Genomic DNA, 14,095 nt, shown 5'->3' on the forward strand with positions numbered 1-14,095 from the left:
CTGCATCACTCCCCTCTTTTCAAGGCTTAATTCCCATTGAGGGCTGAACTAGGGTGTAGACAAGGCAGAGGCCTTCTACGTAATTGGCTGGGTGGTGCGAAGTCCTCTCTTCCTGGGTTGGCATGGTGCCTGGGGCCATTTTTTTAGCACCAGCCTGATCCTCCAAGGATCCCTTGAAGAGAAGCAGCCATAGCTCCCTTTGGCCCTTCTAGCTCTGTCTGTCTCCATATCCTCTCCAGGAGGGGTGACTGTACTTGCCCAGTGGCCCCAGAGGCAACTCCCAGCTCCTGCCCCCCACCAACCTCTGAGATCCTTCTTATGGGACTGATAATGATAATGATCTTTTCTAGGCCCCCAAAGCTGAGGGGGACTGCAGTGAGGTATCCCCATCCTTTCCTCAGCTACTCCACAACACTGCTCCTTCTCATCTACTGGGCTAGGCTGCTCCAGAAACCTCCAAGTGGTTTGATATGATTTCAGATCCACTTGTTTATGACTAAAGTGAAGTTGTTTTAATCCACTTGTTTATGGCAAAGGCAAAAAAAAAGTTGTTTTTAGAAATAAAGTTGTTTTGGGCTTCCCTGGTGGCGCAGTCGTTAAGAATCCGCCTGCCAATGCAAGGGACACGGGTTTGAGCCCTGGTCCGGGAAGATCCCACATGCTGTGGAGCAGCTAAGCCTGTGCGCCACAACTACTGAGCCTACGCTCTAGAGACCACGAGCCACAACTACTGAGCCCGCGTGCCTAGAGCCCATGCTCCTCAACAAGAGAAGCCACTGCAGTGGGAAGGCTGTGCACCGTAACAAAGAGCAGCCCCGGCTCGCCGCAACTAAAGAAAGCCCACGCGCAGCAACAAAGACCCAACACAGCCATAAATAAATAAATAAATCTAAGAATCTTTCTTTTAAAAAAAAAAGTAAAGAAATAAAGTTGTTTTGCTATAAGAATGAAGTAAGTTGTGTCAGGATGTCATTATCTCATCTGTTGTCATCGATAAGCACCCAGCAGCTCAACTGCTGAGGGGCCCCACTGGGGACTTATCAATAAAAACAGACTAAGAAGCAACTGTGGTGAGGAGTTTGTGAGGACTATCTGAGAGTTTTGACCTGGGCAAGGTGACTCTTTGCTGACCTAACAGCTCTCTGAAGACCCTTGGAGCATAAGCTTCTGCTGGTAAAAGTGACTCTTTTACCAGCACTGGCGAAAGCTGTGCAGGGACCCAGCAAAGATCATCTTGCACCTCAACACCAGGCTTCATTCCCTAACAACATACTCTAGCAACAGGGGACTTTACGCTTTCGTTTAGCTGGCATCTGGACATCAACTTGTGGTTGGCCAAGCCAACTCTCCTGAGAACCAACCGCATAGGAAAGATACACCTCAACTGAATTTGTACTTTCTCTTATCTCCCCTTGCCTGGAACAATAGTGTAAGCAATCTATCATCTGGAGTATGTTATTTCTTTATTGGCTTATTAAGAGACATATCCAGTGTGCTATTGGCTTGTGAAATTATAATTCCCACAGTGAACCTATAGTAAATAAAATATTAGCAAAGACAGTCTCAGTCTCTGAGCATAATTTGCCCCAAAACAAAACACATCTCTATCTCTATGTTCATCTCTGTCTCTATTTCTATATCTCTCCCTGAATGGATATGCAAGAAACTGGTAACAGTGATTGCTTAAAGTAGGGAGTTAGGAGTCAGTGAGAGATTTACTTTTCACCATATATCCTTTTATATTGTTTGAATGATATTTTCTTGAGGGATATATATATGACGGTAATGAATTCAAAAGAGCCTTATAAATCATACAGCATCGTACAAATATTAGGGTTTTACTGTTACTAGTATCTACCAGCAACAAGATCTCAAGCACTGAGTCTTTGTGAAAAAGTTGAATGACTTAATTTAGTACTACGTATGTTAGAATGAGTCCTTTTAATTAATTAATTTATTTTAAGTCACTCTTTGAAATATTTAATGACGTTGGCAAATACTCGAGGTGAGTGGAAACAATATAAAAATTGTACAGGTGTCTGATTCCAATTTTGTGTATTCCCTGTGTAAACATACATATACAAAAAGAGACCATAAGGAACCATCCACAGTGCTTTGACAGGGAGAGGGGAGACATGAAGTGTTAATTTTCTTAATTATATTTTTCGATATATCCCACATTTTCTACAACAAATTAACAAATGCTATTTGGAAAGAAAAAAAAATCACAAACCTTCAAACTTGGCCAGAAATGAATTTTTTTAAATTTCGTGAGAATGATTTGTTGCAGGACGTTAGGAGACCGGCGAGCAACCATGAGCAGTGCTGAAAGAATGGAACCCTCCTTCCAGTCCCGGAAGTCCACGAAGAACTACAAGGAGAGGCGAGAGAGATGCTGGCTTCCACTACGGCTAGAGCGACCCTGAGAAGACACAGGAACTTCCGAGGCGGAGCTCTCTGGTGCTTTCATTTCCGTGGGGGAATGTGGGCTGCCGGCGCCGTGAAAGTTCGCGGTTGCTTGGCTGCCACTTCCGTCCCTCTGAGACGGTGCTTGAAATTGGGAGCGGCAATGGCAAAAAGCAAGTTCGAGTACGTGCGGGACTTCGAGGCTGACGACACATGCCTTGCCCACTGCTGGGTGGTGGTGCGGCTGGACGGCAGGAATTTCCATCGGTGAGCGAGCTGGGCTCAGGGCTGCGTGGTTCGCCAGTGCTTCCAGAGAATGCGACACATTTGTCGCAGCCCCTAGCTCATGGTTATCGGGGTAACTCGGCAGCCAGTGAGCGCGCGGCACTGAGCACCCTGCGTGCTGGCTACACAACCGGCTTGAACGCGAGCTAGGCGGGGTAAACGAGACACGGTGCTCCCCTGGTGAGGAGCTGGCTTGGGGTGTCCATTAGCAAGACTGTGGTGGAAAAAGTCACTCTCGGGCCCATTATTTCAGCTCTTCAACAAATTGACAAGCTATTTTGGTAGGTATCTTTGAGGGCTGACTGTTCAGCGGCCCGTTTTGGCCTTGCTGTGGGCAACACTGTAGAGTATGTTGTTTCATTATTAAGTAGCAGGACACATGGACTGGATTCAGGAGGGGAAAAGTCAGAAAAAAAGAAGTGTAGCACAAAGATGGGAATTTAAGTCTTAAAAAGTGTTACTTTAGTAATGATTATTGTAGTTAATATTTATTGAGCACTTCCAAGGAGCCAGGCATAGTTACATTTGTTATCTCCCTCTAATCTTCAGGAGAATCCTATGAAGTAACTTAATCCCCATTTCACTGAAAAGGGAATGGAGGCTTAGTATTTATGTTCCTTTTTCTCAGTTGGTTAGAGCAAGAAAAACTAGAGTTCTTAACGAAATGGATCAGGTTGTGGCTACTGGAATGTCTGGACCCCCAGCACTATTACAGTATCTTCCTCTTTGAACAGCCTCTTTGATCTGTGGTATTAATGACAAGTTCTCTTCCACCCATGCCCTTTTCCCTCTTCTTTTTCCCTTATGAAGGTTTGCTGAGAAGCACAACTTTACAAAACCTAATGACAGCCGTGCTCTCCATCTAATGACTAAATGTGCCCAAACCGTAATGGAAGAACTGGAGGATATTGTGATTGCGTATGGACAGAGTGATGAGTACAGCTTTGTGTTCAAGCGGAAAAGCAATTGGTTTAAAAGAAGAGCCAGGTAATTTTGTGGCCTAGCTCCTTCAGAATATTTCCTACCAGCATTTGGCTTCTGCTTATCTTAATCACAGACTTACAGACTGTAGTATTTGCAACTGCAGAATGTATGTATATAACAGGTTAGACTGTTGTACTTCCATCTGATACCTGAGCATTCTGTATACCTCTTTAATTTTTTCTCTCTATTCCCCATCACCTTAGCTTCTAGACTGATCTGGCATTGAACATTAAGACTAGAAACAGAAACTAAACTTTTAGTTAAGGAGGATCTGAGTACAAATTAGACAAATCTGATATTTGATTTGGCAGTATATTGAAATTCTCACAGGAGACAGATCATGTAATGAATTGGGATGTTTTTAAAACAATGGTTCCCCTCCTTCCAAGACCTGAAAAAAAACCTCTTGAACCATAAATTCACGTCACATGCTATGGAAGAACATTTGACGTTAGTAAATTACTTATAGGACTAGAAGGAGAGACAGGCTGCATTTTAAATATATAACTGAAATACTAAAATAGTTTTTCTCGACCCATTGCATCTTATCTCTTGGCTTGCTGGACAGTTTGTGTTATCTCTCTGTTACACCCACAGACCCTGTCATGGTGTTGAATTAATATCATGTATTTTCTCTTTTCTTGCTCCACCCACTGTGCCTTTTGAAAGTAAGTTTATGACTCACGTGGTCTCCCAGTTCGCCTCCAGCTATGTGTTTTACTGGCGGGATTACTTTGAGGACCAGCCCCTTCGGTATCCCCCAGGCTTTGATGGAAGAGTCGTGGTGTATCCTAGCAACCAGACCTTAAAGGACTATCTCAGCTGGCGGCAAGCAGATTGTAAGTGAAACCAAATAAACAGATGTAGTTAAACTACTGATTCCTTATATTAGAGGTGATGATCTGATACATTTTTGGCCCATGTATTTTGTTTGGAATGCAGTATTTCAAGTTTTAAAAATTAGTTGAAAATACTTGAAAAATTGGCAGGTTGTATGTAAATACTACCTATTTCCAGCTTTTTTTTCTTTTTGGAAAAATCAGACGATCTGGCAATACTAGGTCTATATCCCCACTTAGTATTGGTCAGAACCTGCGTAGTGACTGCTGCCTTTATACACACAGACACACACACAAACACACACACGCAAGCACACATTCATGCACATAGGAGCCAGTGTGCCTCAGCCTCTACCATTCCCTGTTGTTCCCTTGGGAACTCTGCTTTACACATCTATGTTTGTGCTGGCTTCAGTGGATATTCAAGTTGTGACCCTTCCTTACATGACTATGATGAAATGTTTGTGAGACTTTTATTCATTTGGTGTGTCTTGATTTTGCCGGGAGAGCTGGAAGAGAGGTGGGAATAATATAAATCAAGTAACCTGGAAAGTATTCCTTAGCTTAATGCACAAGTTAACAGATTTGTGTAAAGCACAACTGAAATGACAGGATAAAACTGTTAGGAAATAAGTTTTTTCTGCTTGACCACTTCCCTCTGTGTTCCCTGTGTATGGCTTTGCACAAGTAATTATATGTCTCTGCAGTCTCTTTAAAGAGGAGAGAGGTGGGGTTCCAGTACTCTTTGAAGGGTGAATATTGAATAAAGATTCTATGTGCATACACAGTGCCACTATGTTTTCTTTACAGGTCACATCAATAATCTTTATAATACAGTTTTCTGGGCACTAGTACAGCAGTCTGGATTAACACCAATACAAGCCCAAGAGAGATTACAGGTATAAAGATCTTACTGCATTAATACTTACGGGGGGACAGTTTATGCTCTCTCATGACACTTGGCCTTCTTTTTAAGCTCTTAAATTTTTACAGTTTTTTTTTTTTTTAATTTATTTATTTATTTTTATTTATGGCTGTGTTGGGTCTTCGCTTCTGCGCGAGGGCTTTCTCTAGTTGTGGCAAGGGGGGGCCGCTCTTCATCGCGGTGCGCGGGCCTCTCACCGTCGCGGCCTCTCTTGTTGCGGAGCACAGGCTCCAGACGCGCAGGCTCAGCAATTGTGGCTCACGGGCCCAGTTGCTCCGCGGCATGTGGGATCCTCCCAGACCAGGGCTCGAACCCGTGTCCCCTGCATTGGCAGGCAGACTCTCAACCACTGCGCCACCAGGGAAGCCCTACAGTTTTGTTTTGAAAAGATATAAAGATCATACTCGTAGCAGGTCTGCTGCTTGCTTGCTTTGTGACTGTGGATAAGTTGTTACTACTCCCTGAGCCTCAGTGTCCTCAGCTGGAAAATGGAATTAATGGCTCTACACTCCCACATGGTAATGCTTAGCTGGAGCTGTGTATAGGCTGCCCCCTATAAAGGGCACTTGCTCTTCTTTTTTTGTCAGCCCCACCTGGCTGCTTCATGATTGTCAGTCCCTGCTGGGGACCTGGAGTTTCTTGGGGTTAGGACTCCTGTGTATCATTAGGAGTTTAGGCTCGGGGGGTCAAATAATTGTACTCAGAGGCTTTTGTTTAATTTTATCCTCTCTGCCTTAGTTTTTAATAGGTAAAATGTAGAAAATAGTAGTTCCTACCTCATAGATTTCTGGTGAGAATTAAGTGGCATGATGCATGTAAAACACATAAAGGCTAGTAGAGAGCACACTGTAAGTACTTAATAAATACTGGCTTGTATTATTAGATGACCATGCTACTTGTAGGAAAACTAACCGTGAAATGAGATGATGTGTTGTATTAGCTCCTAATACAATGCCTGGGACGTTATAATGACGCAGTAAATGGTTGTCATTATTAACAATAATGATAAAGTTGCATATGTAGCAATAATAGGAAGACTGGTAGATCTAGCCAGAGTTTGGAAGTGCTGAGATCAGATTTTGATTCTTATACGAATAAGAGCACTTTTGGCCTCGGAAAATTTATATTTCTAAGCTTCAGAGCTCTCATCTCTAAAATGGAGATGGTTATGAGGGTCAAATAATACAAAAGCTATCTAGTACAGAATCGGTACTCTTACTATTAGTTCCTCTCACCCCATCACAGTAGTGACTTGTAAAGCCAGTTATTTGCTACAAAAGAGAATTTTATGAATTTTGATATTTAAATAAGATTTGAACTGCTTTTAAAATGAAAATTCATTAACACCTATATATGATGTTTGATGAAATGCTTCCACTTCTTGATTTGTTGTGGAAGTTTAGATAGAGAGTGGAATGGATAGGTGGGGTTAGGGGAGAGAAAAGACCTACAAAGCTTTTTATATCTGTTTTTATTTCTTCAGGGAACTCTTACAGCAGACAAGAATGAGATTTTATTTTCCGAATTCAACATCAACTACAATAATGAGCCACTGTTGTATAGGAAGGGAACTGTGTTGATATGGCAGAAGGTAATGCTGTTATGTCTGAGGAAAAACAGAGGTCAGAAGGAAAGCCTGTGCCCATCCCAGGCTTTGTCTTCCCTGCTGCCTGTATGCTGATGGGACTCCAGTCACTAGCACAAATTAGACCCTTTCCAAAACGAGATGCTATAGATTATTATTATGGATGCTCGTTTTGTCAGTTTGTCAGTGAACATTGTGATCTGGACTCCCCCATTCTGTAAGTAGAATCACAGAATTTTAGAATTATTACACTTATTTTTCTATGTCATAAGCTCTCCCCAAATCTAATCAAACCCCTTTAAACAGGTATAGTGCAGATGTGCAGATATGAGAATATTTGCATTCAGATAACATTTAAAAAAATAATTTCTCCCACACTGGATAATTCCATTAAATGGTCCATCCATCCCATGAGAACTATAATATGAGGAACTGATGTTATATGTGAGGGTTCTGTCCCTTGCAGAATGTTTGAGGGCTTCCCTAGACATTCATACTTAACTTAATATTCTGTCCATGCATTCATCTATATCCTTAATTCTACCAATATTTTTGCTCTGATCCAGCTCCTGGGCATAATGAAGTCTCTAAATTTATTTCCTTCTGTCTAAAGTATTTTTTTCTGAAATGAATGTTTTCAAGTATTAAGGGGTATTAGGTATCCCACTGGCAGCTTCAGCTCTTTTATTAGTATTTTTAAAACATTTGTTTGGCACAGACTCGGATCCTTCTTAATGCAGGTGGGAGAGCAGAAATGTCTTTAATTTTATGGTTATTGCTAACAAGGAACATAGAATCCCTTCTTTGTTCCTAAGGTCTCCTTTCAAAATATAGCAACATAACTTTTTTAAAAAGTATTTTAGTTGTAAAGAAATTCATGTATGGTGAGAGATATACATATATCTCATATATATATATATATGTATATATATGTTCATATATATATATATATACCTGAAAATATGTATTTGTCAGAAGTATATAAAGTAAAAAAGTAAACTTCCCCCACTTCTCCCTCTTCTCTCCCAAACCTACTCTCTAGTTAATGTGTCAATATTTTAACTTTACCTATAGGTGGATGAAGTCACGACAAAAGAAGTTAGGCTGCCAGCAGAAATGGAAGGAAAAAAGATGGTGGTGACCCGGACCAGGACTAAGGCGGTGCCCTTACACTGCGATATCATTGGGGACGCTTTCTGGAAGGAACATCCAGAAATCTTAGATGAAGACAGCTGACCCTTTGCTTTTCAGTACTGGTGTGCTTGACCATGCAGGGTCCCCATAGTCTCCTGGTCTTAGGTGGCCCTAGCATCTGTGCCATGCAGAACAGTGTCCTGGGAGTGACATGACTCTGGTTGGGAGGGGAACAGAGAAAGAAGGGATGGATGTGGGTGGTGTATCTTGTTCTGCTTTAAGTGGAACACCTATTTTTCAGTGTTGAAACATGGTTCCTTTGGTAGAAGTGCAGTTTTTAAAAAATCGTGGTACTATTTTTATAAAGCAAGAACTATTTTATGACTTGCAGAATGAATCATTTTTAGATTGTGGCGTAAGTCTTATAAAAACTTGTCAAGCTCTTTTCACCTGTGATAGAAGATGAGCCCAGACTTTACTCTCGCCCACTTGTTCTTAACCACAGAATCCAGTGACCGTGGTCACCTTTCCCACTTATCTCCTTGCATTCATCTTTGGCAGACCTGGAGTTAATATGGGTTGATGCCTGCCCAATGCCTCTGAATTTAGGAATTCCAGGGCAAACTGAGGGCTTTGTGCCAATCTCCAGATTGGCAACTTGAGCTGAACAAATGAGTTGTAGTTTGGATGTCCTTGTGTAAACATTCCCTAGATTGATTTTGTGGAGTTGGCAGCCTGCTCATCATGATCATCTTGCCAGGGGCAGTGATTACAAGGCCACTTAACGTCTTTCTAAGAAGAAAGAGAATTACCTGTTCATGTGGGAGAAAGAAAACATGAGAATGAATGAACGAGGAGGAAGAAACATTTACTCTCTGTCCTCTAGACACTTCAGTTTTGAAAGTCACCTTCCTGTGGACTTCCTGAAAAAGATTCTCAGGTAGCCTCTGTATAATCAGAACAGTGACATTTGAGTTGGAGAACAGAGGGACCAACACTCATCTTGGGGTCACAGGGAGCAGGTGGCAGAGGAGTCCTAATAGTTCTACCTGCCGACGGGCCAGTGGCGTTGGGTGAGGAGCAGCAGGAACTGCACGTTGCCAAGCCGTTGGCCTCTGAAGGGGGGAGGCAGTGGGGATAGGTTGTAGAGAACTCACATCTCCTCTTGTCCTCATTTCATGTTTTAGAGGAAGAAGATTAATTTGGCTCTATAAAGAATTAATTAAGAGACAGCCCACATCCCAGTGCCTGGTCTTGCACTGTAGAAATTACAGCCAAGAAGCAAATGTATTTTTGAAAGGGCAACGGCTGGTCTCATCCCTCACCAATTGACACCCCATCTGTCGATGCCTTTTTTTCCCTTCCTGTTCTCTTCACTTCATGGGAATAGGAGACATGGCTCATGTTTGGTAATTGATAAAATTTCTTTGAGAGAAAAAAATAAAGGTTTCAACTCCCTTGGCCTAATTTTTCATTTGTTTTTTTCATACAAATGAAGTATATGAGTTGGACTTTCATGTGTGTATGTCTTTACATAAGCCAGGCTCACATCCCTTCATCACGGTGGTGGTTCACAGACTTCTGGATGCAACAAATTTACTTGAAATACTCATTTAAAATGCCAGTTCTAAGCTTTCCCCATGAAGATTTTGGGGTTCAAAGGCTTTTGGTGGATAATGGTCAATGTACCACACTTTGTGTAATAAGGCCCAAATATGATATACCTAGGCTAGTACACTGTGATAGGCCAAGTAAGACAATAAGAATGTAGCTCTTGATTGGCAAGTTTAACTTAATTGTAAGTAAATTATAGCATTTTATATCAAAACAAATATAAGTAGGTATTAGTACAAATTTTCAAGAAAACTACCCATGGAAGTTTTGTGTTTTCTGTGGGTGCTATGTGATACCACAAAGGCTATCACTTGATTTTGTTATAAAACGGGGATGTGCACTTGCTCGTTGAATTGCCAGCAGTTTGCAGGTTTGAGGTTTGTGTTGGGGCAGGGGTTTTGAGCAAAGGAATAACCCGGGTTTACCTATTGAGTTATGTAGTGCTATCAGAAGCATTGTTGGTAGCTTTTTTATGTTATCTTTTTTATTTTGCATCATGTATTCTAAAGTATACTTCACAGCTGTATATTTTCATCCTGCTCTCTAAGAGAATAATAGTATTCTCTCGGGCTTCCTTTCCAGGTTTTAAGGAAACTTTAAAATATACACAAAAGCAACTAGTATAGAATTAATACCAGTTGATAGCAGTTTGGGAGAGTGGTGGCAATTAGGAAAGTGATTTGTGTGGCCTGTAGGTGACTGGAAACATCTTGGCTCTGCTGGATGAGGGGGTAATATCTGGGCCTTTGGTGTAGAGTAGACTATTATTTTAATATCAAAAAAACAAAAAATGTTCCACTGAACGGAGGCTCCAAAGTACAACCAGGTTTTGAGAATCTTCCATTATCTTGTCCTCCAATTGCAGCATCCTCATTTCCTCCAGGTGCTTAGCAATGCTTACAAGATCAGTGATAGTGAATTTGCCTTAATACTAGGCGTCTTTCTGGTGTATGCGTAAATTTCTTTTTGCAGAGGGTGTAGGAAATGCAGTACCAGGGTCCACCCATCATCCTTCCGTTTCATTGTACACTTAACCAGTATTAGTTAACATTCACAGAGCATTTATTATGCGCTCTATGCAGCATCTCTTCATTCTTTGGACAATTCTGTGAGGTAGGCAACCATTTCTATATCTCAGATGAGAATGTAAAGAGCCAGAGAAGCTGAATAGTTGGAGCCCACCTAGGCTAAACCCCAGTGGCACTCAGCATGAGAGCAAACTAGGGCATTCCTTGCCCTCTCCCCACTGCTTCCTGCCAGCGCAAGCTAAGAGTAGAGCGCAGTTCCAGAGAGCAGAGAAACACCTGGGGAGCTTGTTAAGATGCCGGTCCCGGGCTCCACCCCCAGGGAATCCGCACCACTAGGAAACACCCAAAGTGATAATGATATAGATGGGGGAAACACTGCGTTAGAGCACATTAACCTCTTCCCCGAACGCTGATGCGCTGCCGGGACCCGCCTGGTCGCAGCCGCTCGCCACACCCCCAGAGGCGCAGAGCGCGGGCAGATGCTGCCCCCCGGCGGCCGCGCCGGCGCAGTGAGACCCGCGTTGCGGCTGCGCAGTGCCGCCCTCTGGCGGCCCCGCTCCTTCTTCCCATCGGCCTCGGCTTGCGGGCCTTTCAAACATGGAGGAGCGGGAGAGGGGGGCGAGGTCGGCTCGCGCCGGCAGCCCTGCGCGTCCGCCCAGCCCGCGGCTGGATGTCAGCTCTGACAGCTTCGACCCACTGCTGGCCCTGTACGCGCCTCGCCTTCCTCCCATCCCCTACCCCAACGCGCCCTGCTTCAACAACCTGGCCGAGTACGAGAGCTTCCTCAGGACCGGGTGCCGGGGCGGCGGGCGCGGACGGGCGCGGGGCGCGGCCGCGGGCTCTGGGGGCCCCGCTACCGCCGCCGCCGGCCCCTTGGGCAGGACCCGCCGCCGCCCGGACATCCCCGCCCCGGACCCCGAGCGCATCCAGCGCCTCCGCCGCCTCATGGTGGCCAAGGAGGAAGGGGACGGGGCCGCCGGGGCGCGGCGGCGGGGTCCGGGTCGGAGCAGGAAGGCGCCGCGCAACGTGCTCACGAGAATGCCCTGTGAGTCCGGCGGGCGGGGCTAGGGTTGGGCCGGCTGTCGGGAAGGCGGCGGCCCTGGAGGCGTTTGCGGGGTGATAGCGGCTTGGCGCGGGGCTACGTGTATCGGGGGAGGGTCTTGGTGAAGGTTGAAGAGATAATCAGCGACCGTGGGGAGGGTCAGCTTGAGGAGTGAGGAGGGGTCTGCCTGAGCTGCGGGGGAAGAGTGGTAAGGCTGTAGAGGTAATAAATAGCCATGGGGAGTGTCTGCTTGGATAACGTGCGTAAAGGTGATGGGGTCCACGGAACTGCCTACAGAGGTGATGAGGAGCCTGCAGAAGGGATCTGCAGGAGTGAAGGGGGGTCTGGAGAGGTGGTGGGCCTGGAAACGGGACATCACAGGGAGGGTTTGCAGAGGTGTTGAGGTCTTGGGACCACGCACGGTGGGGGGAGGGAGGGCACAGCCAATATTAGGGGAGGGAGAGTGTTTGGTCATTGAGATTTGGGGATATTGGGATGCAGTGTGAGGAAATCTGTTCAGGTAGCACAAGAGACATAACCCCATAACCCCTGCACATAAAGTGACAGCTCGTTCTCAGTGCTGTAAGCAGGAGAAGGGCTGCAGGGTGTTGATATACATATGTTCACATTAGCAAGTCACAAGTCCTGGAATGCAGCAGGCGCAAAATGCCAGTAAAGCATAGACACTATTTTACAGCCACTCTGCTAGGCTGAGTGCAGGACTGTGTCTGTCAGACTCATACTACCATATGCACAGGTTATTTTATGTTCTGAAGGTGTAAATGGCACAAGGGAATTTCTTGCAGCCTCCTAATAGATCCTTAGAGTAAAGCTGTAAACAGCAGAGGTTGCTAATGTGTGTTAGGTCTTGTATAAATGGAATAAAAACAGCTCAGGGTTACATCTGGCAAGCAGTTCTGACATCTGCCCCATGAACACAATGACCTACTTAGCCATTCAGAGCATCTGTATCCTGATAGCTAAATCTTGGCATTATTAAATCACTGCCTTTGGAATGGAGGGTTGTGCTAAGCAAAGGAATATTTTGTTTCATTTCTAGAAATGTGTTTGTTAAGAGAGAAACATTCTGAAAAGCTGAGTGCTGTTAGGGGTGCCTTTGTCAGATGATTTACTATGCCGGAGCATCCCCGCCTAAGCTAGGGTTTACTCCAGTTTGCTTGCCCAGCAGTGGCACAAAGATAGATTATGCATGTTCCTAAATTAAGAGCAGTTTGGGGGACCTTATTTTGCCCATACTTTTTGCCACTATCAGATCTTTGAAATGCACTCCAAGTCTCAGATTGTAACATTTATTTCCATTTTGCCAATCATTGCTTTGCTTCCAAGATTTTCAAGAGAAAAGAAATATTTCTATGTGGTGGGTGGTTTTGCCTTTACCTGTGGAGCACTTTGCTGTATTATTGGTATGAAAGTGTGTGAAAGCCAACTTTATTTTTTTTATTTTTTTAATTTTTTTAATTTATTTATTTATGGCTGTGTTTGGGTCTTCGTTTCTGTGCAAGGGCTTTCTCTAGTTGTGGCAAGCGGGGGCCACTCTTCATCGCGGTGCGCGGGCCTCTCACTATCGCGGCCTCTCTTGCTGCGGAGCACAGGCTCCAGACGCGCAGGCTCAGTAATTGTGGCTCACGGGCCTAGTTGCTCTGCGGCATGTGTGATCCTCCCAGACCAGGGCTCGAACCCGCGTCCCCTGCATTAGCAGGCAGATTCTCGACCACTGCGCCACCAGGGAAGCCCAAGCCAACTTTATTGACTTCCCATGATAAATATATGCCTGGAATCAAAGTCTCAGAATGTGCCCTCGGCACTGAAAATTTTAATCCCACCACTGGAAACACTTGGGTGTACATGGTAGAGATGAGTAGATAGCACAAAGAGTTGATGACCTTCAGAAAGCAAAAAAAGTACAGAAGCATGGGTGAGGATTAGATTTTTTCAAGAAATAGTTCATGTATGAGGTCAGCTTTAGGTCTTGAAGTTAAGGAAGGGTATGGTTGAAGATCACAGCAATTATTTAAAAATCAGACTATTGAGGTGTAATTTACACATAGCAAAATTCACTCTTTTAAAGTGAGTTTTGACAAGTGTATGGTCGTGAAATCACCACCACAATCAAGATACAGAACAAATCCGCACCAAAAAGTTTCCTCATGCCCCTTTGTAAGTCAGGTGGTAACTTTATTGTTGTTAATTATAGCTACTATTATTGAGCCAGTATGTGCTATACACAGTGTT

The 14,095-nt window shown here is 44.2% G+C and overlaps 2 protein-coding genes across 4 annotated transcripts in view; both read left to right on the forward strand.

Moving 5' to 3' along the window:
* The first annotated feature begins 767 nt into the window (after positions 1-767).
* Positions 768-9,625, forward strand: THG1L (tRNA-histidine guanylyltransferase 1 like). Of its 2 annotated transcripts, XM_082379146.1 has the most exons (6): positions 2,241-2,673; positions 3,502-3,678; positions 4,345-4,514; positions 5,325-5,413; positions 6,923-7,030; positions 8,099-9,625. In XM_082379146.1, exons 1-6 carry the CDS (start codon positions 2,393-2,395, stop codon positions 8,258-8,260), a joined length of 987 nt encoding a protein of 328 aa, XP_082235272.1. In that variant the 5' UTR covers positions 2,241-2,392; the 3' UTR covers positions 8,261-9,625. The 2 variants fall into 2 exon arrangements, with proteins under 2 accessions (XP_082235273.1, XP_082235272.1); XM_082379147.1 differs by lacking the exon at positions 6,923-7,030 and having other exon boundaries at positions 768-2,673.
* Positions 9,626-11,308: 1,683 nt separating this feature from the next.
* Positions 11,309-14,095, forward strand: part of LSM11 (LSM11, U7 small nuclear RNA associated) — a 54,488-nt gene continuing 51,701 nt past the window's right edge. The window contains exon 1 of one of the 2 annotated variants that reach the window (XM_082379142.1): positions 11,309-11,845. In XM_082379142.1, the coding sequence (XP_082235268.1) occupies positions 11,398-11,845 (448 nt within the window). In that variant the 5' untranslated portion in view covers positions 11,309-11,397. The remainder of the gene's footprint in view (positions 11,846-14,095) is intronic. The other variant, XM_082379141.1, reaches the window with a different exon arrangement.

The sequence above is a fragment of the Balaenoptera borealis genome (assembly GCF_965194805.1).
Source record: "Balaenoptera borealis genome assembly, chromosome: 2".
NCBI classification, from domain to species: Eukaryota; Metazoa; Chordata; class Mammalia; order Artiodactyla; family Balaenopteridae; genus Balaenoptera; species Balaenoptera borealis.